At 39.3% G+C, this 27,400-nt stretch overlaps 3 protein-coding genes across 10 annotated transcripts in view; 2 read left to right on the top strand and 1 right to left on the bottom strand.

The window, feature by feature from the left end:
• Positions 1-6,635, top strand: part of IPP (intracisternal A particle-promoted polypeptide) — a 39,982-nt gene extending 33,347 nt beyond the window's left edge. For all 3 annotated transcript variants that reach the window (XM_064281891.1, XM_003415572.4, XM_023554685.2), the window contains 2 exons: positions 1,884-2,104; positions 5,201-6,635. In XM_064281891.1, coding sequence (XP_064137961.1) covers positions 1,884-2,104; positions 5,201-5,425 — 446 coding nt within the window. In that variant the 3' untranslated portion in view covers positions 5,426-6,635. The remainder of the gene's footprint in view (positions 1-1,883; positions 2,105-5,200) is intronic.
• A 1,971-nt stretch (positions 6,636-8,606) lies between these two features.
• On the bottom strand, positions 8,607-15,695 carry TMEM69 (transmembrane protein 69). Of its 4 annotated transcripts, none has more exons than XM_064281893.1 (3): positions 13,650-15,695; positions 11,558-11,665; positions 8,607-10,041 (listed from the first exon to the last, which is right to left on the bottom strand). In XM_064281893.1, the coding sequence occupies exons 2-3, from the start codon at positions 11,597-11,599 to the stop codon at positions 9,328-9,330; spliced, it is 756 nt and encodes a 251-aa protein (XP_064137963.1). In that variant the 5' UTR covers positions 11,600-11,665; positions 13,650-15,695; the 3' UTR covers positions 8,607-9,327. The 4 variants fall into 4 exon arrangements, with proteins under 4 accessions (XP_064137963.1, XP_010593626.1, XP_023410458.1 ...); XM_010595324.3 differs by having other exon boundaries at positions 13,667-15,695; XM_023554690.2 differs by lacking the exon at positions 13,650-15,695 and adding an exon at positions 13,220-13,385.
• The window catches only part of GPBP1L1 (GC-rich promoter binding protein 1 like 1), a 60,880-nt gene continuing 48,713 nt past the window's right edge, over positions 15,234-27,400 (top strand). The window contains exons 1-2 of one of the 3 annotated variants that reach the window (XM_010595322.3): positions 15,822-15,984; positions 16,701-16,799. The gene's annotated coding sequence lies outside the window, so the exon portion shown is untranslated. Of the gene's footprint in view, positions 15,335-15,821; positions 15,985-16,700; positions 16,800-27,400 lie in introns of those variants that run through there. The other 2 variants (XM_023554689.2, XM_003415571.4) reach the window with 2 other exon arrangements.

Here is a 27,400-nt window from a genome sequence, read left to right as displayed (position 1 = left end):
TTTCATCCAAAGAATTCACTAACAATTTGCTTTTGAGTCAACTGAACAAAAACTTTGATGTGTATCTACTGTGTCTAGTGATGCAAAGAATATAAAAAAATGAGTAATGTAAGCCTCTGGCCTGAGTAAGTTTGTCTCTCAAGTAAATCTAACTTAAGAGAAGTAGACATGAAGGAGACTACATCAAATTGGAAGAATTAGGGTAAGTTTTCTGGATTAGATATTATGAGCCTTAAAGAAAGGGTAGGCTTTTGACAGATGGAAGTGGCGAGTGGTCTGGGTAGAGGACCACCAAGAGCAAAGAGCTCCAAGCCAGAAAAGGTAGAAAGTAGTCACTAACAAGCTGTGTGTAACAGATCCTTGGAGGCTGTAGAACGTGTGCAAAACGTGTATAATCAAAACAGATTATGACTTTTTATGTGCATTAGGTAGTGGGTAGGTATGGTTTGCAGACTAAACAATGGCAAGTCTTGCATATGTGTGTATTATTTTTCAAGTGAATTGTATACACACAACTCACAACTTTGGAGCCAGGCAAAACCATGTTCAAATTCAAGCTCTGAGATAATTGGGCAAGCTAATTAAGGCTCTGGGTATCAGTGTTTTTTGCTTTTTCTTTTTTTCCCCTTTCTTACAATGGAAGTAATAAAATAACATCATGAAATATGATTATTAATTTGGATGTTGTTGTGGTTGTTAGGTGCCATGGAGTCGGTTCTGACTCATAGTGACCCTGTGTACAACAGAATGAAACACTGCCCAGTCCTGTGCCACCCTCAAAATTGTTGCTGTGTTTGAGCCTATTGTTGCAGCCCCTGTGTCAGTCCATCTTGTTGAAGGTCTACCTCTTTTTCACTGACCCCCTACTTTACCAAGCATGATGTCCTTCTCCAGGGACCGGTCCCTCCTGATAACATGTCCAAAGTACATGAGATGAAGTCTCACCATCCTTGCTTCTAAGGAGCATTCTGGCTGTACTTTTTCCAAGACAGACTTGTTCATTCTGGCAGTCTATTGTATATTCAGTATTCTTTGCCAGTACCACAATTCAAAGGTATTAATTATTCTTGGGTCTTCTTTATTCAGTGTCCAGCTTTTGCATGCCTACGAGGTGAGTGAAAATACTATGGCTTGGGTCAGGCGCACCTTAGTCCTCAAAGTGACGTTTTTGCTTTTTAACACTTTAGAAATATCTTTTGCAGCAGATTTGCCCAATGCAATATCTCATTTGATTTCCTCATTGCTGCTTGCATGGGCATTGATTGTGGATCCAAGAAAAATGAAATCTTTGACAGCTTCAGTTTTTTCTCCCTTTGTCATAATGTTGCTTATTGGTCCAGTTGTGAGGATTTCTGTTTTGTTTATGTTGAGGTGTAATCCATACTAAAGGCTGTAATCTCTAATCTTCATCAGTAAGTACTACAAGTCCTCTTCGCTTTCAGCAAGCAAAGTTGTGTCATCTTATCCCATTAATTGTGATAAACCCAACCCACTGCCGTCGAGTCAATTCCGACTCACAGTGACCCTATAGGACAGAGTAGAACTGCCCCAGTAGAGTTTTCAAGGAGCGCTTGGCAGATTCGAACTGCCGACCTTTCGGTTAGCAATGGTAGCACTTAACCACTATGCCACCAAGGTTTCCTTAATTGTGATAAAGCACATTAAATCATTCACCACTTAGCCATCAACAAAAAGTAGTTACTATTCTAGGTGCTGGGTTTTTTTATTCTTATTATTCTATTGTGATTTAGAAATTCAAGTAAAAAATATTTACATCCCACATTAAATATATATAGTATCAGCATAGCCAACTTAGATCACAAGTATTACTTTTTATTATTTATATTTTCTATAACATCTGAACAAAAATATTCCATTTCCAGGTTTAATTTATGTAATCGGGGGCATCAGCAATGAAGGAATAGAGCTTCGTTCTTTTGAAGTTTATGATCCACTTTCTAAGCGCTGGACTCCACTTCCTCCAATGGGAACCAGGAGAGCATATCTTGGGGTGGCTGCACTCAATGACTGCATCTATTCTATTGGAGGATGGAATGAGACACAAGATGCTCTTCACACTGTAGAAAAATATTCCTTTGAAGAGGTAGGTTGGTTAATTTCAAATGTTTAGTATCCTATGATTGTTTTAATGTTTGTTGGATAGGTAGTGATGTGCTGTCTTTCATTCATAATACTGATAATTGGTGTTTCTTTTTCTTTTCAAAGAACCAGTTTTTAATGTCATTGATTTTTTTTGCTTGTCCATTTTCTACTTCATTGATTTCTGTTCTTATTTCTTCCGTCCTTCTATTTGTTTTGTATTTAATTTGCTCTTCTTTCTCTAGATTCTTAAAGTGGAAGCTTAGATGATTGATTTTAGACCTTCTGTGATATAAGCAAGCACTGCTTTACCTGCATCTGACACATTTTGACTTGTGTTTTAATTAGCATTTATTTCAAAATGTTTTCTGATTTCTTCTTTGACCAATGGGTTATTAAAAGTATTTTATGTGATTTTTAGATATTTGGGGATTCTCCAGGTATCTTTTTGTAATCAATTTCTAATTTAATTCCATTGTGATCAGAGACTATACTTTGTGATTCCTGTTTTAGTATATATTTCATGTATACCTGAAAAAAATTTGTATTCTCTTGTTGTTGAGTGTGGTGTTCTATAAATGTCAATTAGGTCAAGTTGGTTCTTAGTGTCGTTCAAGTCTCCCTTAGCCTTACCGACTTTCTGTCCAAATGTTGTGTCAGTTACTGAGAAAGGAGTGTTGAAGTCTGTATCTGTAATTATGGATTTGTCTGTTTCTTCATTCAGTTCTGTCATGTTTTGCTTCACATATTTTAAAGTTGTGTTATTGGGTGCATACACAGTGGGATTATTATGCCTTCTTGATGAATTGATTCTTCTGTTATCATAAAATGCTCCTCAATTCAGCTTGAATTTCTTCCTTCATTACCAGCAGTTCTTGATCATATTCTGCCTCCTGAAATGGTTTAATATCAATTCTTTTTGATACAGTGACTGTGTATTCCTTGCATCTTCTTTTGATGCTTCCTGTGTCATTCAACTTTTTGCCCATGGAGTCCTTCAGTATTGCAACTTGAGGTCTGAATTTTCTCTTTAGTTCTTTTACTTTGAGAAATGCTGATTGTGTTCTCCCTTTTGGTTTTTTAACTCCAGGTCTTTGCATATTTTATCCATACTGCTCTGTCTTCTCAAGTGAAATCTGTTCAGCTCCTTTATCATTTCTACTGTTTGCTTTAGCCAGTCTGTGCTTAAGAGCAAGTTTCAGAGTCTCTTCTGACATCCATCTTGGTATTTTCTTGTCTAGTTTTTCTATATGGCTATGAAATGAACAGGTTTTAGTTCCAAAGTAAATTATTAATGATGAGTTACCTTGATTTTTCATTCATAAATCTGAAAGTGATATTGTTATTTACTGTCTATCTAAAGACCTAAACTGATGGCAGTGGTGGTTCAGTGATAGAATTCTTGCCTTCCATGTGGGAGAGACCTGACTTTGATTCCCGGCCAGTGCACCACAACCGTGGCCACTACTCATCTGTCAGTAGAGGCGTGCATGTTGCTATGATGTTGAACAGGTTTCAGCAGCTTCCAAACTAAGACAGGCTAGGAAGAAAGGCCTGGTGACCTACTTCCAAAAATCAGCCAATGAAAACCCTCTGGATCACAGCACTGCAATCCCATTGTACGTGGGGTTTCCATGATTCGGTGCCAACTCCACAGCAGCTAACAACAATGCCTATGTCATAGACCCAAACCCTAAAGATAATAAAAAACATGTTTCTGGTCTTAACAGAGTTTATTTGAAGGTGAATCGGTATAAAAAGCAAACTGTATTTGTAAAACACTGATAGAAATGAAAGATAAACAATATGGGATGAGCCCCATGGTCCCTTTATTCTTGTAAACAGGCATTTTGTGGGAGAGCAAAGGTTCTCCCTAAGGATAAACATAACCCAAAACATCCTAATTTATCTTACCCAAATATGGATCTTTTTGTGGCTATATCTATCTTTTAATAAATAAGTATTTTTTCAGCTATGCCAACTTTGTGATATGTTCTGTAATTTCAGATGATCAAACAGCCTTGAAATTTAACCTGGACTTTCAAAGGATTTTTCTAAATTTTAGGATTTAAGTTCAGATCAACAAATACACTTTGACTGTCTATAATGTGTTGACCCTGTACTAGGAACTGGAATATGAAGCTCATTAGGTCCCTGCCTTCAAAAAGTTCATTTTCTAGCACTGATGAACAATCAGTTTACTTTCTTATGACCTTAAAACTCCACTCATATACTTTATTTCCAGATTAATAATTTACTGTTTTTTAACCTGGCCACTTGTTCTCTCCCCTCTTGATTACTTCCCAGGACCTTTAGTAGCTTCCTGTTTTCTGGGTATAGATGTTTCCCCTGGAGTAGGACATTACTGGTCATTTTGGCTACAGTAACTTACTGAAATTTCTTCAGCGAACAATGTAGAGAAGAAGTTAACACACTTTTTATGTTAAGGGCTAGATAATATTTTAGGCCTCACAGTCTACATATAGTCTCTTCTTTAGGCATATTATTTTTCCAGCCTTTTAAAATGGAAAAATCATTCTGAGTCTGCAGGCTATATAAAAACAGGCCATAGTTTCTAACCCTGGTCTACAGAACCATTTCTGAAAATATGTTCTGCAGATGACTAATTCTACCCTATAGTCCTTGAAAAAAGGATCCCATGGTCAAATAAACTCGGCAAGTATTATATGCTTTATTATTCTCTTTGAGATGGATAAGCCATATTACCATATTAAAAGCTTTAAAAAGCTCTTCGTTATATAAGCTTTCTCCTTGGAGCTTTGGTGTTTTTTTGTTTATGTGTTTGCGTGTATTCCACAGAACTAGTTTCTTAGAATTCTGGTCTATATATGATTTGTAGGTCATCTCTTGATCATAATTTATGATTTTAATCATAGATTTGTTTTTCAATTCTTTGCCTTTGAATTCACCATTTTTCCACATGAAAGTTCATTTAAAAATGTTCTAAATACTTCCCTAACTGGATTGTGAATTTGAATTTAAACATGCAAATAAGCCAGAATATCTGATTTCTCAGCAGATGTCTCTATTCTAATCATTTTATGATTCTAATATACATATTTTTTTCTCTTTTAACCAGGAAAAGTGGGTTGAAGTTGCCTCAATGAAAGTGCCTAGAGCGGGCATGTGTGTTGTGGCAGTCAATGGGCTTCTGTATGTTTCTGGAGGTCGATCTTCCAGCCATGATTTCCTGGCCCCAGGAACCTTGGACTCAGTTGAAGTTTATAACCCTCATTCAGATACATGGACAGAAATTGGTAATATGATCACCAGTCGTTGTGAAGGGGGTGTTGCTGTACTGTGAAATATAAAGCATACAAGCACACCAGAAACATTTTGAAAATACAGGACCTGACCTTTTGCAAATCAAATGTATATTTGGTGGTAGGACCCTCTGATTTAATTGGGTTTTCCATGTATTTGGTTGAGAAATGACTGAGAGGGATTTTTATAAGAATTTGAGAAGGTATTTGGAATTTACCCAAAATTAATAAAGAGCTCACACCAATTTGCTAAGCTTACCAACAGTAAAAATGCTGTTTATGCTCTAGAATTGTCCGGTGAAGGGTAGAGTTCTATTTTTTTAAAATGGTTTTTTTTAAAGGTTTTTGGCTAGTAGTCCCTTTAGCTGCTTCTCTAGTGCAATTCAAACTGCAACATGACCTTTATGCGATACAGGAATAATGTCAATGTGACAGTTTGAAGATCTCTTGTACATTCATTATTCAATGCAGAGCACAATTTTCCACGGCCATAGTTTAACCCACAGAGAAAAACCAATGAAACAACTCCTACTTCTACTTGATGCCAGGAGTTTTCACTAGCCTCAAATTTTTTATTGGCAGCAGATATACTAGGAATAGCCTGCAAGAAATATCTAGCTAGCTATATAGGTAGATAAACATTTGCCTGTTGATAACAGATTGATAACAACATAAGGAAATCTTTTGCTTGCTCATGTTTTTGTCTTTATGCTGAGAATGCAAGTGGGGAATTAATAGGAAATTCTTACTGACAGTCCTTTATTGCAATAGGATAATCTAATAGGTGATAGGTCCTGGCAGGAGGTATCATGCACCTAGGAAGTTTCTTCCTTGTTTTCTAGATAGTTGCCAAAAAGATCTCATGTTTGGCTTTGGAAAGAGGAAATTTTATTAGTTTAAGAAGCCTTCTGCAGGTTATCTGCAGTTTGGCAAGCCTAGTACAAGATTACTACAAAGCTGCTGCCTAGAGTGTGTTGGAAAAGACTATTTGTAGGTACCTGTGGAACTTTTTACAGACACTGATTAGTAAGTTCAAAGGCTTCTGATCTAAAACTACTTCTAAAACTTCTCATTTCCCCTGAGAAGCCTTCTAAAGAATTTCCTATTCCATTCTGAAAGATTCATCATGTACACTATCATTACTTTTATTTTTACTAGCCACATATATTAAAAGCCTTGCATGTATTTAGGTTTAACTAGCTGACTCAAGGATTTGATATGCATATCCCTGATTTCCCTATTTCTTTACTAAGGCCTCTCAGTATATTGTTACAGACATCAACAGCTTATTTAGATAGAAGATCTTTGGTAAGCATTAAATACTCAGGTAGCACTCATATCCAAAATATTTGGATTGGCCTACAAGGACACTTTCTTTAATAATCACATATGTGTATTAGGAAAAGCTTACATAGTGCAGACAGACAGTTGTGTCCCCTTCACTGGGGTATCCTGAAAGTTTCAAGGGTCACAGACACCTGCTTGAGAATCTGTGAAACGTCAAAGGAATGAAGTATCAAGATAATTTGTGGATTATTTAAGCTCTAACTTATGTGCCTTTAATATTTTTAGTTATAGGGAATCTGCACTCTGGACAAAATGTTCCTACGGTTTCTCATTATTGCCTAGAACCTACTTAAAGTGGCACTGTGAAGGGAGGCATTTTACACTGCTATATAAAAATATAATGTCAAGATTATAGAGGTGATTCAGGATAAAAAGCAAACTGTAGTTGTAAAACACTGATAGAAATGAAAGATAATATAGGATGAGCCCCATGGTCCCTTTATTCTTGTCAAGGAGAAAAAGATTTAAAAGGTCCAGAAGATCCCTGAAAATAGGTAATTGTAAATATGCTTATTATTTCCTAGATAACGACAGATTGTTTAAAAAGAATGTACTAAATAAAGTATCTAGATTTTTTTCTTTTCTGTGTATTATTTAATTAGTAGCGTTCCTGGATTACCAAACTGTAGTAAAATTGCCCATGTTTTCAAGTTTGTTTTGTTCTACCTTTGGGATTTGTACATCTAATTTTACCTTTAGTTCCATTTTTTATCAACTCTTAACGTGATCTTCCTCCAAAATGTCTGACGGTTCAAAATATAATATCCTGTCAATTTCAGTTAAAATCAAATGTACTTAAAAACCAATTTTCTTAAGAAGCATATGTAACTAGTGCACTCTTGGAATACCAAACTGTTGTAAAATTGCCTAGGTTTAAAATTTGTTTTGTTCAAACTTTTGGGATTTGCACATTCAATTTTACCTTTAATTCCTTTTTCTCAGGAATTATTAATCTTCCTCCCAAATATCTGACAATTCAAAATGCAATATCCCCTCAATTTTAGTTAAAATCAAATCTACTTAAAAATCAGTTTTCTTAAGCATATACTGTAATTCAGCTGTAATATAGCATTTTTAGTGTAATTGGGCAATTAGCTTAAAAATATGACTTGCCCCTATTTTGAATGTCATTTGAGATCAAGGAAGTTTGGTAAGCTTATATTCATATACTTTACAAAAAAATTGAGTTACCTCACCAAAACCAGTAGAATCTGAGGAAGGTCTTCTAAAGGGTATGAGCTTCCTTTCTCCTTCCTTATCAGGCTGTAGAATATTCTTTACGTTTAAAAAAGAAAAAAAAAAAAGACTTCTGTAGTGGTTTCAGCCATGGGCTCTAACTGGTAAGCTTCTCAGTGATCGGAACTAGGTCTAGTTCTATGGTTTGTAACAAAGTGTATGGTCCCTGATAAATCTCTTCACAACAAGGATCACTAGAGTGGATACCATATGTATATAATTTATGTATGAAATTTGACTTAGCTGATACTTGAATATTTACATTATACAAAGATAACACATACCAGGTTATACCCTTCCATATTTCTTTTCTTACACCATTTAAATGTTTTCCATTTTGTGAGACTAGGAATTTCAAAAGACTAGGTTTTCAAGTTAGAACCCAAAATGTCTCTTACAGTTTTTAGAAAGCTTCTTTTTAGTTAACAGATATAGAACTAGATAAGCCTGCTCTCCAGATCAAGTTGACTCCGCTTGACTTTTACCCCTAATTTTTATGTGCTAGTGGTTTTATTGGAAACCCTGGTAGCATAGTGGTTAAGAGCTACAGCTGCTAACCAAAAGATCGGCAGTTCGAATCCACCAGGTGCTCCTTGGAAACAATAGGGGGCAGTTCTGCTCTGTCCTACAGGGTCACTATGAGCCAGAAATCGATTGGACGGCACTGGGTTTGTTTTTTTTTTTAGTGGCTTTATTATTTTAAATGTTTTTGATCAGCTTGTGTTACATGTTTGGTGATAACAAAGGGGATAAGCTGCATCTATACTATGCCAAATATCCTGATTAAAAACTAAAAAACGTGTCCAGTATTTTCTTGAACTTGGCTTTCCCTTATGACACTGCTCCTGTTGGCTTTAGAGTCACAAATCCTTTCAGCTCATGTCATGTCACCAGGTAAAATGGGCCTGGATATGCAATTCCCAGAGGCAACTTCATGAAACATCACACTGAAACCACCTGTTATCTTCAGATGGTCTTGGATTCAACAGGTTTTCCTCTTGAATTGGGAAATTGTACTTTTTTTTTTTTTAAATAATAAACTCTAGCAAGAGGGCCTTTTTTAATTTTACTATTTTCAAGACAATTAAAACATTGAAATAGATATATCTAAGTGGATGACTATGTAACTCATAAAGACGGAATAAGGACTATAACCTAATGTGACACGAATAGGAGTTGTGAGGGGTTTTTAAGCTCTTGTCCAAGGTACTATGAAATAAGTATTTCCAGATATGAAAAACAATCTGTGAAGAATTACCGTTGGTGGAAGAAAAGAGAAGCAGAAAAAGGTAACGTCAAAATGCAGCCATACAAAGCTTACAGCCAACACACTAATGGTATCTCCAGAGTGGTTTTATATTTATACTACTTGACCAGGTTTCTTGGGTCCTTTCTCTGGATAAGTATCCTTAAGAAGCAAAGTGATTACAAATGAAAAAAAGGCCACTAAAGTGACTACTATCCTTAGGGCTTTGAACCAACTGGGATAATGAGGCAAGAGAAAAAGTTCAACATGTAATGTTATTCCTAAACCTATTATTACTGTGACTATAGCTTCACTGAGTCTTTCAGAAATAAGGAAGGCAAACCATGAAAACACAACAGGAACTATACTATTAGCTAAATTAAGGAAGTCTGGTTGTGCTGGACTATTTTCTGGCAGAGCAAAACCCCATCTGACCCCTCCCAAGAAAGATAGGAAACTGGCTCCATAAGCCATCTGAGTAAAAGCTAATATAGGGATATAAGTCTTTGTCATCACCATGACCAGTGGTGGAGCAACAAAGGGGACCAGTCCTGCCAAAGTTATGTATAGAGCTGACTTTGGACTATCAGACAGGTAAGTGATGGTGCTTCGTGACCTTGCTGGAAGATCTGGTTGCTTCTGCTTTTCCTTAAAACAGCGTGGGGAAGTATGATAACACTGTGTTTTGCTCATACACACTGGAAATGATGACAAGAGCCAAGGCCTTGGAAACAAAGGAGGAAAGTTCTGCTGGAATGATGTCGTAAGAAAAAGTTTATCTATTCTCCTGCTGGCTCCTAGTCCCACTGTGAAAGGGTACTTCAGCATCTATAAAGAAAATAGAACCAGATGACAGAAACAGATTTAAAAAAAAAAGCACCAGATTTCTTGGTTAACCCAAATTTGAAACAATATAAAAACAAACCACATGCTTTCCATTAGCACATCAAACTTTACAGAAAGGTTCAACTGCCGATAAGACTATTAACCAGGTATACAACATGCAAAAGAAACTACTGAATAGAATCCAGTGAATGCTCTGTCTATCACTAATCTTATTCCATAAGAGAAATATCTGAAAAAGGACAGGGAAAAGACTAGGCCTTTAGCACCTGGCTTTCTAAACTGCCTCTTCTACTTATAAATTGTAAAAGCAGCAATATTACTGTGGGAATGCTATTTTATGTAGCATTCCAATTTGGCATTATAAACACCAAAAACTTTTCACAGCTCCATGCCTTTGTACGTCTCTGTCTAGAATTCTAACTTCTACTACTTTTTATCTGGGGAACTTGTCTCATCATTCAGAATTCAGCTTGAAGCTTTCCTTAACTCCACAGTCTGATTTAATAGTAAGTACCCTACACACACTTTCATCATAATTCTCACAGTGAATTAGAATTTCATGTCTCTGTCTCCGTAGACAAGAGCCAGGACCATGTTTACTTGGCCTTTTAAAAAAAATCCCCAGTGCCTTTGATGGTACATGCCAAAGTAATCATCTTTCCTGCTGATTCTGTACTTTAGGGAGCAGATGTCAGACTTCAACTAGTAAACAGAAGAACAGTAGCTAAAAAAGTGTTGGATGAAAGAAAAAATGAAATTGTTATTTAAGAATCTTGATCCCTCAAACATATTAGGAATGATCATATCTTGGGGCCTTTTTTCCTTGTCTAGAATGTTCTTCCCTCAGCTACCTACATGGCCCACTCCCTCACTTCTGTCTTACTTATAAGTGCAATCCTATGCTTATTCTTTTTGTGTGTGTGTGTGGTAAAAATATGTATAACAGAACATTTGCCAATTCAACATTTTTTACATGTATGGTTCAATGATACTGATTACATTCATCATGTTGTGCAACTATCAACACTGTCCATTACCAAATTATTCCATCACCATTAACTGAAACTCAGTGCCCCCTAAGCAATGACTCCACCATTCCCTTCCCTCCCACCTCTGGTAACCACTGATAAACTTTGGTCTCTATACATTTGCCTCTTCTAGATATTTCATGTAAGTGGCATCATACAATATTTGTCCTTTTGTGACTGACGCAGCATGTTTTCAACGTTTATCCATGTGGTAGCATGTATAAGGACTTCATTTCTCTTTAGGCTGAGTACCTATGCCTATTATTGACACTCCCTATTCCCCTTCCCTGCTTCATAGTTCTCCACAGCACTTACCACTTGACATACTAAATATTTTACTTATTATCCATGCCTCCCCTTACTTGAATACATGAGGACAAGGATTTTTTTTGTCTTCTTTTTCAGTGCTACTGCCCTAGCCACAGCCATGCCTAGCAAAGAGTGCTCAAATAGTTGCTAAATAAACCAACCTTTGAAGATGCTTGAGAAAATTTCTGGATAAAGTGAAGCATTCTGGGCTCTATTCGAAGTCTTGTTCAGGAAGATGCCAGGCAGTTCTGATTAACATGTTCTTCTGGCTAAGTAGAAGGGCTGAATTAGAACCATTTTGCTGTGTACAGAAGATGTCATTTAATTTTCCGCATTTTACACATTATTTTTAAAAAGTAGAAACTTGTGAGAATTTCTTCCATATAACAGTTTCCTTTGAAAAGAGTCAATATGTTTTCAAAGAATCAGTAACTCATTAAGGAAATAGGTCCTTTTCTGCCCTTTGTTGTCTGGTGTAACAGAGTAATATAGAGACAGATCTGGATTTTACAAACAGCTCCACACCACTTCCAGCTATGTGACTTCGGACAAACTGCCTCCTTAGGTGCCCATTTTCTCATCTTTAAAGATGAAGGTAACAGCTTCTCTGCTCTTTTTCCCCCTCAGTTACCTTCAAACAGCTCAAAATGATGATGGCAGGCAATCAATACAATTTAGCTGTAAACTAAGCACTATAATTGTGTTTTATATGCATTAATTCATTTAATGTTCACAATAACTTCAAGTTGGTACTGAGAGACAGACGAAGTTAGAATGCAGATTTTAAGAATCAAGCAAATACTGGAATCCTGAATCCACCACTTACTAGGTGGATGACTTTGAGCAAGTTATTAACTTTGCTTTGGTTCAGTTCACTCACCTTTGGAATAAAGAAAATAATCCTCATAGGGTCCTTAAATGAGTCAACACATATAAACAGCTGAGAACTGTCCCTAACACAAAGTAAGAGCTCAAGAAATACTAGCTATATTCCCATCTTACACCAGATGGAATGGTTTAGAATCATGTCTAACTGCCCCATAGAGTTTCCAAGGAGCGCCTGGCAGATTCCAACTGCCGACCCTTTGGTTAGCAGCCGTCTAACCAGTCATGTCTAACGTTAGCAGCCAGTAAGTGGCTGAGTGAGACTATGAATCCAGATCTGACGTGAGTCACATTCCTAACCAGGAGAATGAGGAGTCTAAAAAAAACAAAACACGGTTACTGCTTAATTAAATAATTTTGCTGAACTAATTTCTTGATCACAGATTCTAGGCCTGGGTCAAGAAATCATGTAAACCAGTCAATGTCTTCATTTACAGAAAGAAGCAGTAAATTTTCTCTGGCCTCTGAATAAAGCTTACAGGACACTGACACTCATCTCCTGACTCCCAGACTCAAATACCTAAAGGGCCCACACCCTCACCTTTGTTCAAAGTCGCTGTCTTGGTGTGGGTTTTCCGGACTAACCTATTTAAAATCTCAACCCTCTCCCCACCTTCAGAACTCTCTATTCACTTTAACACCTACTTGTGGCTATTAAAGCTAAAAAAGTGATTGCCTAAAATCCTCAGTATGGGGATTAAGGACAGAGACCCAAAAGTTAATCCACTCAATTTAAGTGAAAACGCTCAGGATTTCCACTGTTCGGGCGGAAAAAACTGCAAACTGCAACCCTCAAAACCGACATCCGAGGAATGAGAACGGAGTTCGGACTCAAAGGGCCCCGACAAAACTTCCCAATGGGGCCCGTGGCTCCTATCTTCTGCCAAGCCACAATGTCCTTCTTCATTTCTTCCACTTGTTGTGGCCCGGGTACTTACTGGCCAGGAGATGGAAACCCTTAGCGCGAGAACAGCCACCGATCCTTGATGGTGCACTTCCGGCGAGTGAGGTTAAACAGCACCCACTTCCTGAGATATGGAAAATGAGTCCGGATGGGAACTTGACTTGCGCTAATTAGTTCCCACTTTGGGGTAACCGCCTTGGCGGAGGGGCTTTTTTTTTTTTTTTTTTCCCCTAATTGTGCTTTAGGTAAAAGTCTACTGCACAAATTAATTTCTCATTCAAAAATTTATAAATTGTTTTGTGACATTGGTTGCAATCCCTATGACAGCATTCTCTCCCTCTCCGCCCCGGGTTTCCCATGCCCATTCCTCCAGTTTTCCTGTCCCTTCCTGCCTTCTTTTGTTTTGGGTGGGAGCCGCTCATTTGGTCTCTATATTTGATTGAACTAAGACGCATATTCCTCACCTGTGTTATTGTTTTACCTTAGGCTGGAAGATGGACTTCGGAAGTGGCTTCAGTTCTGAGTTACCAAGGTGTAGAGGGCCAATGTGGTGTGGAGGGAGCCCTCCAGTCTCTGTGACACCAATAAGCTGGTCTTTTTTTGCGAATTTGAATTTTGTTCTGCATTTTTCTCTTGCTCTATCCAGGACTGTCTATAGTGATCCCTGTCAGAGTGGTTGGTGGTAGTAGTCAGGCATCATCTAGTTCTTTGGGGGATCATTCTTTTAAAATCTTAGTTCTAAATGGAAGATGGCTGTGGAAGCTTGCAGGATACTTGAATGGTTCTTGCCTCTCTATTCCAATGTTCCAAGCCGGTGGAATGTGCCCCGCAGAATTAGCGAAGGTAGAGTGCAGCTGCTGAAGCAATCTCAAGAGTGATGGTGGTGGAGGAAGGTAGGAGTCTTGGAGTCCAGACCAAGTGTGACTCAGTCAAAGTGCTTGCCATCCCTAAAACTCAATTTTTTACTTTGCAAAATAACAGGGTTTCTAGGTTCCGCGGAGCTTGTCTCACTCCGCATTAAACCCATTGCTGTCCAGTCGATTCGGACTTATAGCGACCCTATAGGATAGAGCAGAACTGCCCATAGTGTTTTCAAGGAGCGGCTGGTAGATTCAAACTGCTGACTTTTTGGTTAGCAGCTTGAGCTCTTAACCACTGCACCACCGGGGCTCCCACTCCATGTTAGGGTCCTTAATTACTAATATTATTTAAGGAAAAAAAAAACTTGTTTCTACTTCCACGCTCTTTGCTGGGACCTAGAAACTTCATTAAGAAATAAAGAGAACAGGTGACCGGATTTTCACTGCTCTTTGAAACCAAAAAACCAAGCCCGTTGCCCACGAGTTGATTCCGACTTATAGCGACCCTATAGGGCAGAATACAACTGCCCCAAGAGTTTCCAAGGTGAGCCTGGTGGATTTGAACTGCTGACCTTTTTGGTTAGCAGCCGCGCCACTTAACCACTATACCACCAGGGTTTCCTCTCCATGAAGGGTGTGGTGAAAACAGGCTTGGGCTCAGTGGTGATGCGGTAAGTTAAATTATTCCTCTTGCCACCCTTGGCTTTAATATTTATTTACTTGTCGCCTATGTGACTTTGGCCAAATCCCTTCCCTTCTCTGGGCCTCTGTTTCAGTCTATGAAAGGAAACCGCACGAGGCAATTCCTGAATTTAAGTTGATGACAAGCACTAGGAGATTTCAGGGGCTCACGCTGGCCAGTTTCTCCGTTCCTCCGGATTCTATGTAGTCCAGCTTCCTGGATGCCTGCCATCACTTGGCTTAAGTTTGCTGTGCAAGATGGGATCACAGGGAATTCTTCCTTAAGTCACCGCTTCTAGTAGCGCCAGGCTTTCACTTTAATTTCCTTCTCAGCTTGTCATGGTAGCGCCGCCCCTTCCCTTCAAGCTACAAACCCAATGAGACTTTGCGTAGGAGAAGCAGCTTTCACGCTCCGGCATTGGCGCAGGCTCTGGCGAGAAATCCCTTCTGCGCTGGGTCGGGCGGGCGTGACGCCTACCATTCCCCCGAACTACCACTCCCAGCAGGTAGCGCGCCGTGCAGTGCCGCGCAGGTCTCCAAGCCCGGCCGTGTGGCCAGCTGGGGGCTGGAGTCTCGACGACGCGCACCCGTGAAGGAGGAAACGGAAGGTGGGAAGGGGTCGGAAAACACAACACTCCTCCGAAACGGGTTTGCTAGCACTTGCCGAGGTTGTTTGGAGACGCGTGTTTCCTGAGAGGCGGGATGTGGGAGGGTGAAGAAAGAAGGAGGAGGAAAAAATGGATACACATATACACACCCGCCCACTCATTCACGCGCGCCGGGGCCCTATCGTTGGGAGGGTTGGAAGGGGGGTACCAAACTCGGTTGATCACCGGCAAGGAACCGCAGACTACTCAACTCTGCAGAGGGGTGGGGGCGGCCACGCGCCGGCTGCTGAGAGGAGCTGGGGGCCGGGCAGAGAATAACCGCCTTTCTAGCGGACGAACGTTGGCCGTGTACGGCGTTGGCGACAGTCACCGAATCGCCAGAGCAGGGCCCAAGCGCATGCGCGTGAGTTCCTGTGGGCGGTGCGAGCGAGTGGGCGTGTGTAAGGCGGGGTCGGCTGGGGGAGGGCTGGGCTGGTTGTCGCTCCTTCCCCCCTACCCGCTCTGCCCCTCCTGGGCCGTGTGTGCCGGGCAGCCATTTTGGGAAGAGCTTTGTTATGGTTGTGGGTTAGCCACCTCTGCTGGATTAGGAAGCTGGGGACTCGCTCTCGGACGCCGCACCTCGTCCCCAGCTGTAGCCCCGCCGCTGCCGGGTGAGTGGAAGCTTCGGACAGCGGGGGAGTAGAGTATCTTCGAGTGTTCCCCACTTGGGCCTCCGCCCGGTGCTTGCCCACTCCGTTGTTAAAGCAAGTTGAGTGGGGTCTCACACAGGTGGTTGGGTCTAGGTCCGGCCGGGGGAGGGGCGAGCAGAGCCCACGGGTCGTGGGGTCGGGCGGGGCACCTTCCCCGGTGCGTGGAGCTGTGCTCACGAGCTTCGCCGCGCCTCTGCGGGAGCGCTCCTACTTCAACTTTGGTCTTTGGGTCGGAACACTCACCTGCGGCTCTCTGGCTCCTTTCCAGGCGGTCGGGTTTTTAGGGGTTGAGCGGCTCTGGTTCACGGGTTTCTTTTCTTAAGTGAAAGCCAAGGGCGTTTATTTTTCTATGAAGGAAAGTCTAAAAAGGAAAAAGTCGCGTTAGTCAAACGTGGAGTATCTGAAAGGATCTTTAACCCACAGCGTTCCGGTTCTCCTTGGTAACGAGGTGTTTTCGTTGATTTCCATTTATGCCCGTCCAACACCGACCAGCCTCCCCTCCCCCGGAAAAAAAGCTGGTCGACCTTGAAGTGTTTTAAGAGTATTTTATTCTGTTTTAAACCTGCCTTTCATCACCACCGAGAAATTCAAAAGGACTGAACCTAAAATGGCTGTAGCTTGGGGAAGTGCCCTGCGCTTCCATAACTTAAGTACGTTAATATGTCTTGTGTTTTTAGTTGTTTCTCCTACGAGGGCATTAACTGAAACTCTTGATCCTTTGGTCGTCTTAAAATTGGTGCCTTATCTTGAAGACTCCTTGCTAGGTGAAAACAAAGGTGAGGCGAACTAAGTTTGCTTACTCCAAAAGTTTACATAAGAATGGGTGCGGTTTTGTTTTGTTTTGTTGTAGTTGCTTATAGTTCTGAAATTGTGCTGTGATGTCAGTTTTATCAGCCAACTTTGTGCTTCGCGGTTGGCTGGTCATATTTGTGGAAGTATTTTGTTTTTAGCTTTGATATTTTATGATTATCAGGAACAAAACGGAATTAATGGGTGGTTTTTTTTTTTTTATGTTTTAGTTTAGTAATAGAAGTCATTCCTGTATAAACCGCATCCAATAGTAAAGTGATGGGTAGTTTTCAATAAACTTAGGTTTGTAATTAGGTGGACTGTTGATTTTTTTCTAAGGTCTTCTACACCTAATACTTGAAAGGGAATCACCGTGCTATTAAGTTTGGCACATTGATTATAATAGTATAAGACATCTCAGTAAGTAAAAGTGAGCTTTAGATAGGGAGTAACTCATTGTTGTGCCCTTTCGAACAAAAGACTGTTTATTTCTTTTTTTGGACCAACAAACCAGAAGTTGAACTGAAAACAAAAAGGTATGGAATGGAAACCAGAAGCGGTTCATTTAAGTGTTTGGAAGAGCTGGAGTTTCATGTTGCAATCGGTCTAAAAGATGTAAGATGTTACTTGCGAATGAGAAGTTTTTGAGATTAATAATAATCGTCTTTCCTAGAGAGTTTCAATTTAACTTTCTACATTCCTTCAAACACAGAAGTTTATTTCTGTCAGTTGCCCTAGGAATTTTTTTAAAAAATTATTTTGGTGGATTTACCAAAAAAAGTTATAAAAATTACAGGTCAGTTGCTTTGTGCTTTGGCATTGTTTTGAGTTTAATATGCTACCTCCTGGACCCCGTGGGTGAGACCTCACTCTAATTAGTTTTATCTCCCCAGGTGTGCAGATATAAACATTCTTTCATCAATTCTGAATATCAGAGCTGTCTTAAAATTTGAGGGAGAAATGTTAGGAAATGTTTTTAATTTTGAATGAATTCAACTTAGTTTTTTCAATAGTGAGCTAGTTATAAAAGTTTGACACATTCAGCCCCTTTAGTGAGTTTAGGACTGTAATTAGAAGTTACGGGTACATTTCTGCTTATCAATAATTTTTAAATGCACAGGTAAAGATAAACACATAATTCTAAGTCAGACTTCAGCGAATTTCATATCTTTGTTTTATGGCTAAGTTGGATGAACTTACAGCAGTGATAACTGTTACAAGGTAATTAATTATTTACCAGGCATGGTTTGTTGCCCTAAGTGCTTTGTATTTATTCTTTACTTCTGTGAGGTGGGTATGATTTTAGCCCACTTTACAGTTTAGGAAAACGAGTCCGAGGAAGTTAAGTAACTCACTCAAGCTCATCCAGCTAGTAAGTGGCACAATCTGTATTATAACCCAGGCAGTCCATTTCTGTGTCATTGCACTTAACCATTATCCCTGCTGCCTTTAAACGTGAAAATAGACTCCATTGGAAAGATGAGAGGCACTAAAAGCCTTAAGGGGTCCCAACTAAAGAAATTCATAGAAAAGGCAAGTTTTGATGTGTGTTTTTACGGTTTTTCAAATAGGTGGGAAAAAAGTCTAGGTGGTGCAGAGATAACATGCTACCTCAAGTGACCATAGTTGCCATTGTCTGGAAGTAAATATGTAGTTGTGCTGCACAAGTCATTTCTAAATCAGACTCTGGGTTTTATTTCCCACTGAAGTTTGCCAAAGCAAAACTGCGTACAGTCAAACTTGAAAAGTAGTTCAGTGAGAGGAGCAAAACATCTTTTGTCTACCCATGTGTCTTAACTAAGGAGGTAGTTAATGTTATGGAAATGTTTATAGATGATTTCAAATGTACTGGGCAAATATTTAAAGGAATCTTAAGTTATTTTCCTTTACTAAAACAAATAATCAACCTTTAATTGATCTTTTGGGTAAATTTTTTTGTTTTTTTTCGGACAGAACCGCTCATTCATTTGTTCTTTTAAGAAACTTTGGAGGCTGTGTATAGTGCCAGTTTTGATATGCTGCTGTTGTTTTCTGTTGAGTCAATTTCAACTCATAGTGACCCTGTAGGACCGGGACTTCATACTGGTTCAGTCGTGGCTGATGAAGCGAAACCATAACAGACCCCAATTTTTAAAATTAGGGTGATCTGGAACCGCAGCCAGAATGGGAAAAATTACAGGTTGAAGCTCTGGAATGGAGACTGAGAAGGGGTATGGTGAACCCTTTCTGGAGCATAACTCATGAGATTGGATTATTGCCAGGACTGAGGAGAGTGAGAGACACACATTCAAAGCAGAGTGATTAGCGGCCATCTTTGAATGGGGCACCATTGTTTCTGACTGCAAAATCCGATGGGCAAGAGATTTGGTTGCTCTGCAACATTTATGCTGCCCTTGTTTTCTAAGAGACATATTAAATTTCTAGCAGGGCTTCTACCTGTTTTTTTCCCCAATCTGTTCATGGTTCTGGTTTACCCAAATTTTAAAATTTTGGACCTGTTCCGGTGTCACTTCCTGGGCCATGACTGAACTGGGAAGACCCGGTTGGAAGCCCTACATAGGGCACAGTAGAACTGCCCCACAGGGTTTCCTAGGCTGTAATCTTCACGGGAACAGGTCACCAGGTCTTTTCTCCTCTGGAGCAGCTAGTGGATTCGAACTGCCAACCTTTCAGTTAGCAGCCAAGTGCTTAATCATTGTGCCACCAGGGTTCCTTTTCAGTGTGCTAGGGGCTGGGAATAGTTGGATAACCTTAAAACATACTCTGGCCACCGAAGAACTTTACAGTTTAACAGATAAGTGCAAAAATATTCACAGAATATCAACATAGAAAGCTGCTTTTCTTAAAGAAGTTGGTTTTAACATACTCATTGTTGACCTTCATATTCTATGCTAAAATTACTTTGCCTTTTGTTAACCAGACTTCAGGCTAGAATAGGCTATAAAACTGCATGAACAAAGTTTCAGTACATTTTTCTAAGCATTTGGTCTATTTGTGTGGAATAAGGAATGGAATTTTTTTCAGAAAATTTATTTAAGTTTGGCTATACTTTAAATCTAGCTTGTATACCCTTGTTTCTGGTGAGTATAAGTTTAAATCTCAGTATATAAAATATTCTGAGTTATTTCTATTCCTGAGGTTTACAAGTATGTAGAAAAGTTGGTTTTGAGGCTCTGGTAAGTTAGCTAAAAGGTAGGGCTATTTCAGTGTTCCTGAATTATTAGTTCTGTCTTTTAATTAGTCTTACCAGGTGTGGTGGGAAGGGCAGTGGAACCATTTATTGTGGGCTGCTTAAGCTAGATGCTGTAATTAAAAAAAAACCATTGCCGTCGAATCATTTCTGAATCATAGCAATCCTATAGGACAGAGTGGAACTGCCCCATGGGGTTTTCAAGGAGCAGCTACTGGATTTGAACTGCTGACCTTTTAGTTAACAGCCGAATGCTTAACCACTGTGCTGCTAGGGCTCCTAGATGCTGTAACAGAGTCCAGTATATGTAATCTCGTTATTTCTTACCACAAACCAAAGCCATTACTGTTGAGTCAGTTCCAGCAGATGGTGACCCCATGTGTAACAGAGTAGAACTGTTCCATAGCTTGGCTGTAATCTTTATGGAAGCAATTCACCAGGCATTTCCTCCGCAGCACCACTGGATGGGTTTGAACCACAAATCTTTAGTAGTTGAGCACAAACTATTTGCGCCACCTAGAGACCTTTTCCTTATAACAGCGCTGTTTAAAATAGATATTAGCCTTCCTACGAATGAGCCCTGGTGGGGCAGTGATTAAGTGCTCGGCTGCTAACCAAAAGGTCGCGGTTTCAATCCACCAGCCGTTCTGCCACCAGACCTGGCATTCTGCTCCTATAAAGGTTAGTTGCTCCGAGTCAATTCCTACTTACAGTGACCCCATGTGCAACAGAACAAAATATTGCCTGGTCACACACCGTCCTCGCCATCGTTGTTATGTTTGCGTCCATTGTTGCAGCCACTGTGTCAGTCCATCGTCTCGAGGGTCTTCCTTTTTTCATTGACCCTCCACTCTTACCAGGCATAATGTCCTTCTCCAGGGACTGGTCCCTCCTGATAACATGTCCAGAGTACGTGAGGTGAAGTCTTGTCATCCTTACACCCTGTAACGATTACAGCCTAAGACACCTTATGGGGGCAGTTCTACTCTGTTATATAGATCCCTACGAGTCATAATCGATTTGAAAGCACCCAGCAACAAAGCCTTTCTACAATTGAGGACCCAGAGGTTCCAAAAAGTTAAGTAGTTTGCTTAACATAGTGAGAGATGGGGATTCAGGCAGGTTTCTATGATTCCAAAGCACAGTATCCACCACACCATGTAGAGAGATGGCATGGGTCTGGTAAGTAGGGCACTAACTTTGTAGCAAGATCACCTGGGTTAGAAATCTCAGTTTTGCTACTTTTTTGACCTTGGCTGAGTTACTTAATTTCTCTGTATCTGTTTCCTTATCTGTTAAATGAGTTTGATAGTACCTTGTCCTAGGGATATTGTGATCAACAAATGAGATATTTGTAGAATTCTTAAAATAGTTCCTGACCATAGTAGGCACTGCAGAATTATTAAATAAATTATATGAAATTGTCTTTAATGAATATTCTTACATACCAATCCATTGAAATCTGAGGAGATGTTGCACAAAATGGAGTGTTTTATTTATATTCCTTTTTAGATATTTTACATTTCACTTTTCTCTTTTGTTTGAATCAGGATCCAGGTCTTAAACATTGCAATTGGCTGAGATTCTTTTACACTTCTTTTAATCTGTGTGTTTCGCTATTTTTTTGCTTGCAGTTTATTGAAGAAACCAGGTCATTTGTCCTGCAGAGTTCCCCACATTCTAGATTTTTCTAATTTCCTGTAAATTGGTAGTTGTAGCTAGAGGCTTAGGTTGAGGTTTGACTTGGAGAAGGGAGGTGAGAAGACTAATTTCATAGGTGATTCTGTGTATTTGGGAATTTTTGTTTGTTCAGTGTCTCCCATCTTTATCGTTTCCTGCAAATTTTCATATTGAGAAGTATAGAGTAACTGTATGGGTTATTTAGCCTCCGTTCATGTCCTGTGTAGAGTGTTCGGTTGGCTTTGGTGCTTAATTCAAAATAAACTTTTCCAGATAGTTTGTTTTCTATTCTATATTTCTTTCAGTAGTTGCCTATTGCCCTGAGATACTCTTTAAACTTAGAACTCAAACCACTTCCAGAGGTCACCTTTCAACCAAATGACAGACTGGTCCATAAAATAATTAATGTCACCCATGAGTACTGTGCACTTCAGAATAAGTGGAACCAAATGGTATTTACTCTAGATCAAAGATGAGAAGGCAGGGGGGCACAGGGAAGCTCGAATAATGGAAACAGAACAACCCATAGTAGAAATAATGAGCATACTGATATATTAGGAAGAATGTAAGCAGTGTCACTGAACAATAAGTATAGAGATTGTTAAATGAGAACTTAATTTCCTGTGTAAACTTTTGCCAAAAACAATAATAATAAAAAGAATCATCATTGCTTTGGTGTTGAGCATCTATCGAAAGTCCCCAACTTACACTTGGAAGAAACTTTAATTTCAGGAATTTGCAAGTTCCTTGAAGAGAAAATTAAGTTATGAGTTAAGCCAAATTAGAAATAAAAATGAAAAAACTCCTTACCAGCCCTTGCCTACCTCAGTACCATGCACAACTCCAGCCATGTGTTCAGTCTTCAGACCAGATGATAGTGATCTGTAGTCAGCAGCAGAAGCCAGTGAAGTTTCTAAAACTGGAGTGCTGCTTATCAAGAAAGAATGGTTGTTTATTATCTAAATTCTAAGTGGTTTCATATGGATTTATTTGCTTATCAGGAATTTTCCTGTTTTGGAAAACCACAAGTAATATCCTTGATTGTGAACAACGACCAAAAAAGTATACAATTTTTGCTAATAAAAAGATCATGTTGTCTTTGGTTCCATTACATATTCAACAAATATTTAAAGATAAAAAAATTTAAGTATTCTGGTTTTTGCATGGCTTTGTTTCCTTGTTTTGGTTTCTGGTGAATAGTTTTCTCAGCCTACTTGGTTTGGAAATTACTCTTCTGTAAACTGGCTTTTTTCTTGTTATCTGCTCAACTATTAGGTCTTCTATTAACACTATGTAGTCACTGTAGGCTACACTGTTCTAAACATTTTACATATATTCACTCATTTAATCCTCACAACAGTCCAGCAATATCCAAATTAGGCATAGGAATTTGGAGCAAAAAGAAGTGAAGCGACTTGCCCAAGGTAGCGCAGCTAGCTACCACATGGCAGAGCCAGCTAGGTCCAGATTCTGCTCTTCTTTCTTGCAAGTAATGTTTGTATTACTTATCCAAGTATTCTTAAGAGGTATTTTAGAAGTGGAAAAAAAAAATTTTTTTTTTTTTTTTTGTAAGTACAAATGAACTTGAAGTCAAAATAGATCAGTCTCATAATATGATGGACTCAAACATGATCAATGATAAGATGGCACAGGACTGGGCCTTCTGTCATACATAAGGTCCCCATGAGTTAGAGCCGACTTGATGGCAGCTAACAACGTGATATTATAGTCATTATTAACACTCAATTATAAAAGCTGTATAGTTTTTAAAAATGTCACAAATAGCCTGTTTATATTCATAGGAAATTGGAGCCGTTCAGGGTGAGTCCAGCTGAAAAATATTTGATAAAAATTCTTAATTGAATGGCTTACTTGTTTGTAGTTTTGTTGGTGTAGTACTTTTGGAGCAAATGCTGTAAAAACATATTTATTTATGGTCTTAAAAACCCATTGCCATCCAGTCAGTAAATACTTGCATGAGCCTAATCCACTAGTCATCTGAGTTTTACAGCCAGAATTTGTCAGATTGCATCAGGTCATAAATACACTTATATTTATTTGCCTGGGCTCTGATAGAATTAACCATACCTTAGTCTTACATACTATTCTTATCTGGAACTGTTTTGATGTAAGTAAATTCAGTTTGTATTAGTTGTGGAGGTCCCTGGGTGGTGCATATGGTTTCCCCTTGACTACTAACAACCTAAAAAAGGAGGGTGAGAATGGTTGTACAACTCAAGGAAATGTAATCAGTGTCACTAAATTGTACATGAAATTGGTGTATGTTTTGCTGTGTATAATTTCAGCAGCAGCAACAAAGTTTGGAAAAAGAAAAATATGTTAGAAAGAAGATTAGCTACCTGAGAAAGGGTAAATTTTACTCTCTGTAAACCTTATCCTCTGTGAAATCACTTTGCAGGAAACGTTTTTTGGAACATAAGGCACAGTGATTAAAGTTTATTACTAATGGCAGGGCTGGCAGGATTCCTGTGTTGGGTATTCTATTAATTGGACTTTGAAGTGATCCTTTGTTGTTTCTTTTGTTTCCCACTTTAGCCCCTTTCTAATATTTGCCTTTTTGTTAATTTTAGTGAGAGAGGAAGCTGGAAAGGCTGTGTATGGGGTACACACATACACCAAATACATACACTTTCAGTCCCTGCAGCTAGACCTGGGATGTGTGACACAAGCTGTTCCAATCAGATGCGCTTGATTGGGGACTTGCTTCTGGAGTGAGAGATGCAAAGAAACAAGGACAATTCATTTCAATGGCAGAGACGTGGTGGTGGCATTGTTAGCCAGGGCAGTTTCCTAAGCAGCTCTTCTGTGGTGTGACCTTGGCAGAGGTTCTGACTGCCTGTTAGCTTCACTTGGCTTCTGTTTTTTTGCCAAGTCCAGGGGCTGCTCATTCTTTGAACTCCCAATATCCTTCTGGGAAATTCCTCTTCTTCTTAGGCTAGCTAGGTATGGTTTCTTTTCTTTCCTTTTTTTTTTCAACCAAGGATCCTTGTTTGTACAATTGGCTAATATAAGTTGCTACTCCTAGGATTTGTTATTGCTTCTATTTAGAGTAGTCTCCTAACTTAGGAAGTGAAAAACTGCCATCTGTGTTTTTTTTAAACATCTTAGACAAGAATTTCCCTTTTATCCACCCACAATTTGTAAACGCCATGGTTCTCACCCTTTTAAAATTTACCAGGGGTAAAGCCTGAACAATCTCTCTTAACGCTCTGTAAGCGAATTATTTCTTTTATAATTACAAAAGCAGTATGTGTGCTGTGTAGAAAATTAGAATATATAGATATGTAAAAAAAACTTGACATTCCCATCTTCCAGAAATTACTACTGTTAATAACTTGGTGCATTTTAAAGTTCATACTGAAAGTTCTGTTTTTGCAACTTTTTAGGTTGGTAATGCCCACTTTTCCATGTCAGTGATTGTTCATTTAATATAATAACCAGCTGATATTTAAATTTCCCCAGTTGATCCAAAAATTGTTTATTAACATCTAACTAACCAAACTCGTATCTCATCCAGGACCTTCTTGCACCTAACAGTTTGTTTAATTTCTTTATGTTTCTTCAGTTTAGCACGGTCCTTATTTTTCAGTGACACAGACTTTGAGGAAATTGGGCCAGTTGTCTTGAGAATATTTTACCTCCAGATTTTGTGCACTTATATCCTTGTGGTAGCTTTTAGCTTGTTCCCACTAATCCCTGTATTTTTCTCTATGCAAAGGTGCATAGCTAAAATCTTGATGGATTCACATCTAAACAGTTTTTGCTAGAATACGTCATAGCTGTACCTTATTTTGCATCATATGAAAAAATACAATTCATGGTTGACCTACTTCAATGATGCTAACATTGATCCCTGCCTGGATTAGGGTGGTGGCAGTCTGATCCATATACTGTTAAAGCAGTCAGTTTCTCCCCTCGCAACAGGAGGCTAGTTTGTGTTGTGTTGCTTTAGCACTAAAAGCCTAGTCCTTTATCAGTCATTGGAATAATTTTTTAAAAATACCTTTATTGAGATCATTTACATACCATGAAATTTGCCCGTTTAAAGTGTACAGAATCGGTGGCTTTTAGTATATTCACAGAGCTGTGTAACCCTCATTAATATCTAATTTTAGAACATTTTTAACATCTCACAAAGAATCCTTATGTGCCCATTAGTTGACACTCCCCATCCCTCTTCTACTCCCTCCAGTCCTAGGTAGCTAACTTTCTGTCTCTGAATTTGCCTGTTTTAGACATTTCCTATAAATAAAAATCATACAATATGTGGCCTTTTGTGTTTGACTTCTTTAACTTAACATATTTTCAAGTTTTCATCCATGTTGTAGTATGTATCAGAACTTAATTCCTTTTCATTGCTGACTGATATTCCACCGTATGGATAGATCACATTTTGTTTATCCATTCATAGATGAATAATGCATCTATGAACATTTGTACACAAGTTTTGTGTGGAAATACGTTTTCTTTTAGGTATATACCTAAGAGTGGAATTTCCGGGTCATATGGTCATTCTATGCTTAACTGTTTGAGGAACTGCCGGACTGTCGAGGTAGCTGTGCCATTGTGCATTCCCACTAAGAGTGTGTGAGGGCTCCAGTTTCTCCATATCCTTAGCAACACTTGTTGTTTTCGGTCTTTTTAATTGTATATATTCTAGTGGGTTTGAAATGATATCTTATTGTGGTTTTGATTTGCATTTCCGTGGTGGCACAGTGGAAATCCTGATGGTGTAGTGTTTAAGTATTACAGCTGCTAACCAAAAGGTTGGCAGTTTGAGTCCGCCAGGTGCTCCTTGGAAACTCTATGAGGCAATTCTACTCTGTCCTATAGGGTCGCTATGAGTTGGAATTGACTCAACGACAGTTGGTTTGGGTTTTGGTGGCACAGTGGTTAAGCGCTTGGCTGCTAAGTGAAAGGTCAGCAGTTTAAACCCACCAGCCACTCTGTGGCAGAAAGATGTGGCAGTTTGCTTCTGTAAAGATTACAGTCTTAGAAGTCCTATGGGACAGTTCTGCTCTGTACTATAGCATTGTTGTGAGTTGGAATTGATTGACAGCAATGGGTTTAATGAAAGGAGCCCTGATGATGCAATCATTAAGCGCTGGGCTGCTAACCAAAAAGTTGGCAGTTCGAACCTCTCATCCACTCCCATAGAAGAAAAGACCTGGCACTCTGCTCCCATAAGATTACAGCCTAGGAAACCTTATGCGGCAGTTCATCTCTGCCCTATGGGGTTACTATGAGTTGAAATCAACTTGACAGGATACAACAGCAATGACTAGTGAAGTTGAGCGTCTTTGGAGAAATGTCTAATCAAGTCCTTCGCACGCTTTTTTTTTTAAACTTTTATTAAGCTTCAAGTGAACATTTACAAATCCAATCAGTCTGTCACATATAAGTTTACATACATCTTACTCCGTACTCTCACCTGCTCTTCCCCTATTGAGTCAGCCCTTTCAGTCTCTCCTTTCGTGACAATTTTGCCAACTTCCCTCTCTCTCTATCCTCCCATCCCCACTCCAGACAAGAGCTGCCAACACACTCTCAAGTGTCCACCTGATATAATTAGCTCACTCTTCATCAGCATCTCTCTCCCACCCGCTGACCAGTCCCTTTCATGTCTGATGAGTTGTCTTCGGGGATGGTTCCCGTCCTATGCCGACAGAAGGTCTGGGGAGCATGGCCGCCGGGATT

The sequence above is a fragment of the Loxodonta africana genome, chromosome 3 (genome assembly GCF_030014295.1).
Source record: "Loxodonta africana isolate mLoxAfr1 chromosome 3, mLoxAfr1.hap2, whole genome shotgun sequence".
Taxonomy (NCBI): Eukaryota; Metazoa; Chordata; class Mammalia; order Proboscidea; family Elephantidae; genus Loxodonta; species Loxodonta africana.
This window is presented reverse-complemented; position numbering and strand designations above follow the sequence as displayed.

Excerpts from the sequence above, each read along its gene's own strand:
- TMEM69 (XM_064281893.1), bottom strand. The coding sequence starts at position 11,599 with ATGCTTCACTTTATCCAGAAATTTTCTCAAGCATCTTCAAAG. Across the intron at positions 10,042-11,557 it reads TTTCTCAAGCATCTTCAAAG|ATGCTGAAGTACCCTTTCAC; the intron begins GTTGGTTTATTT and ends TTTTCTTTATAG.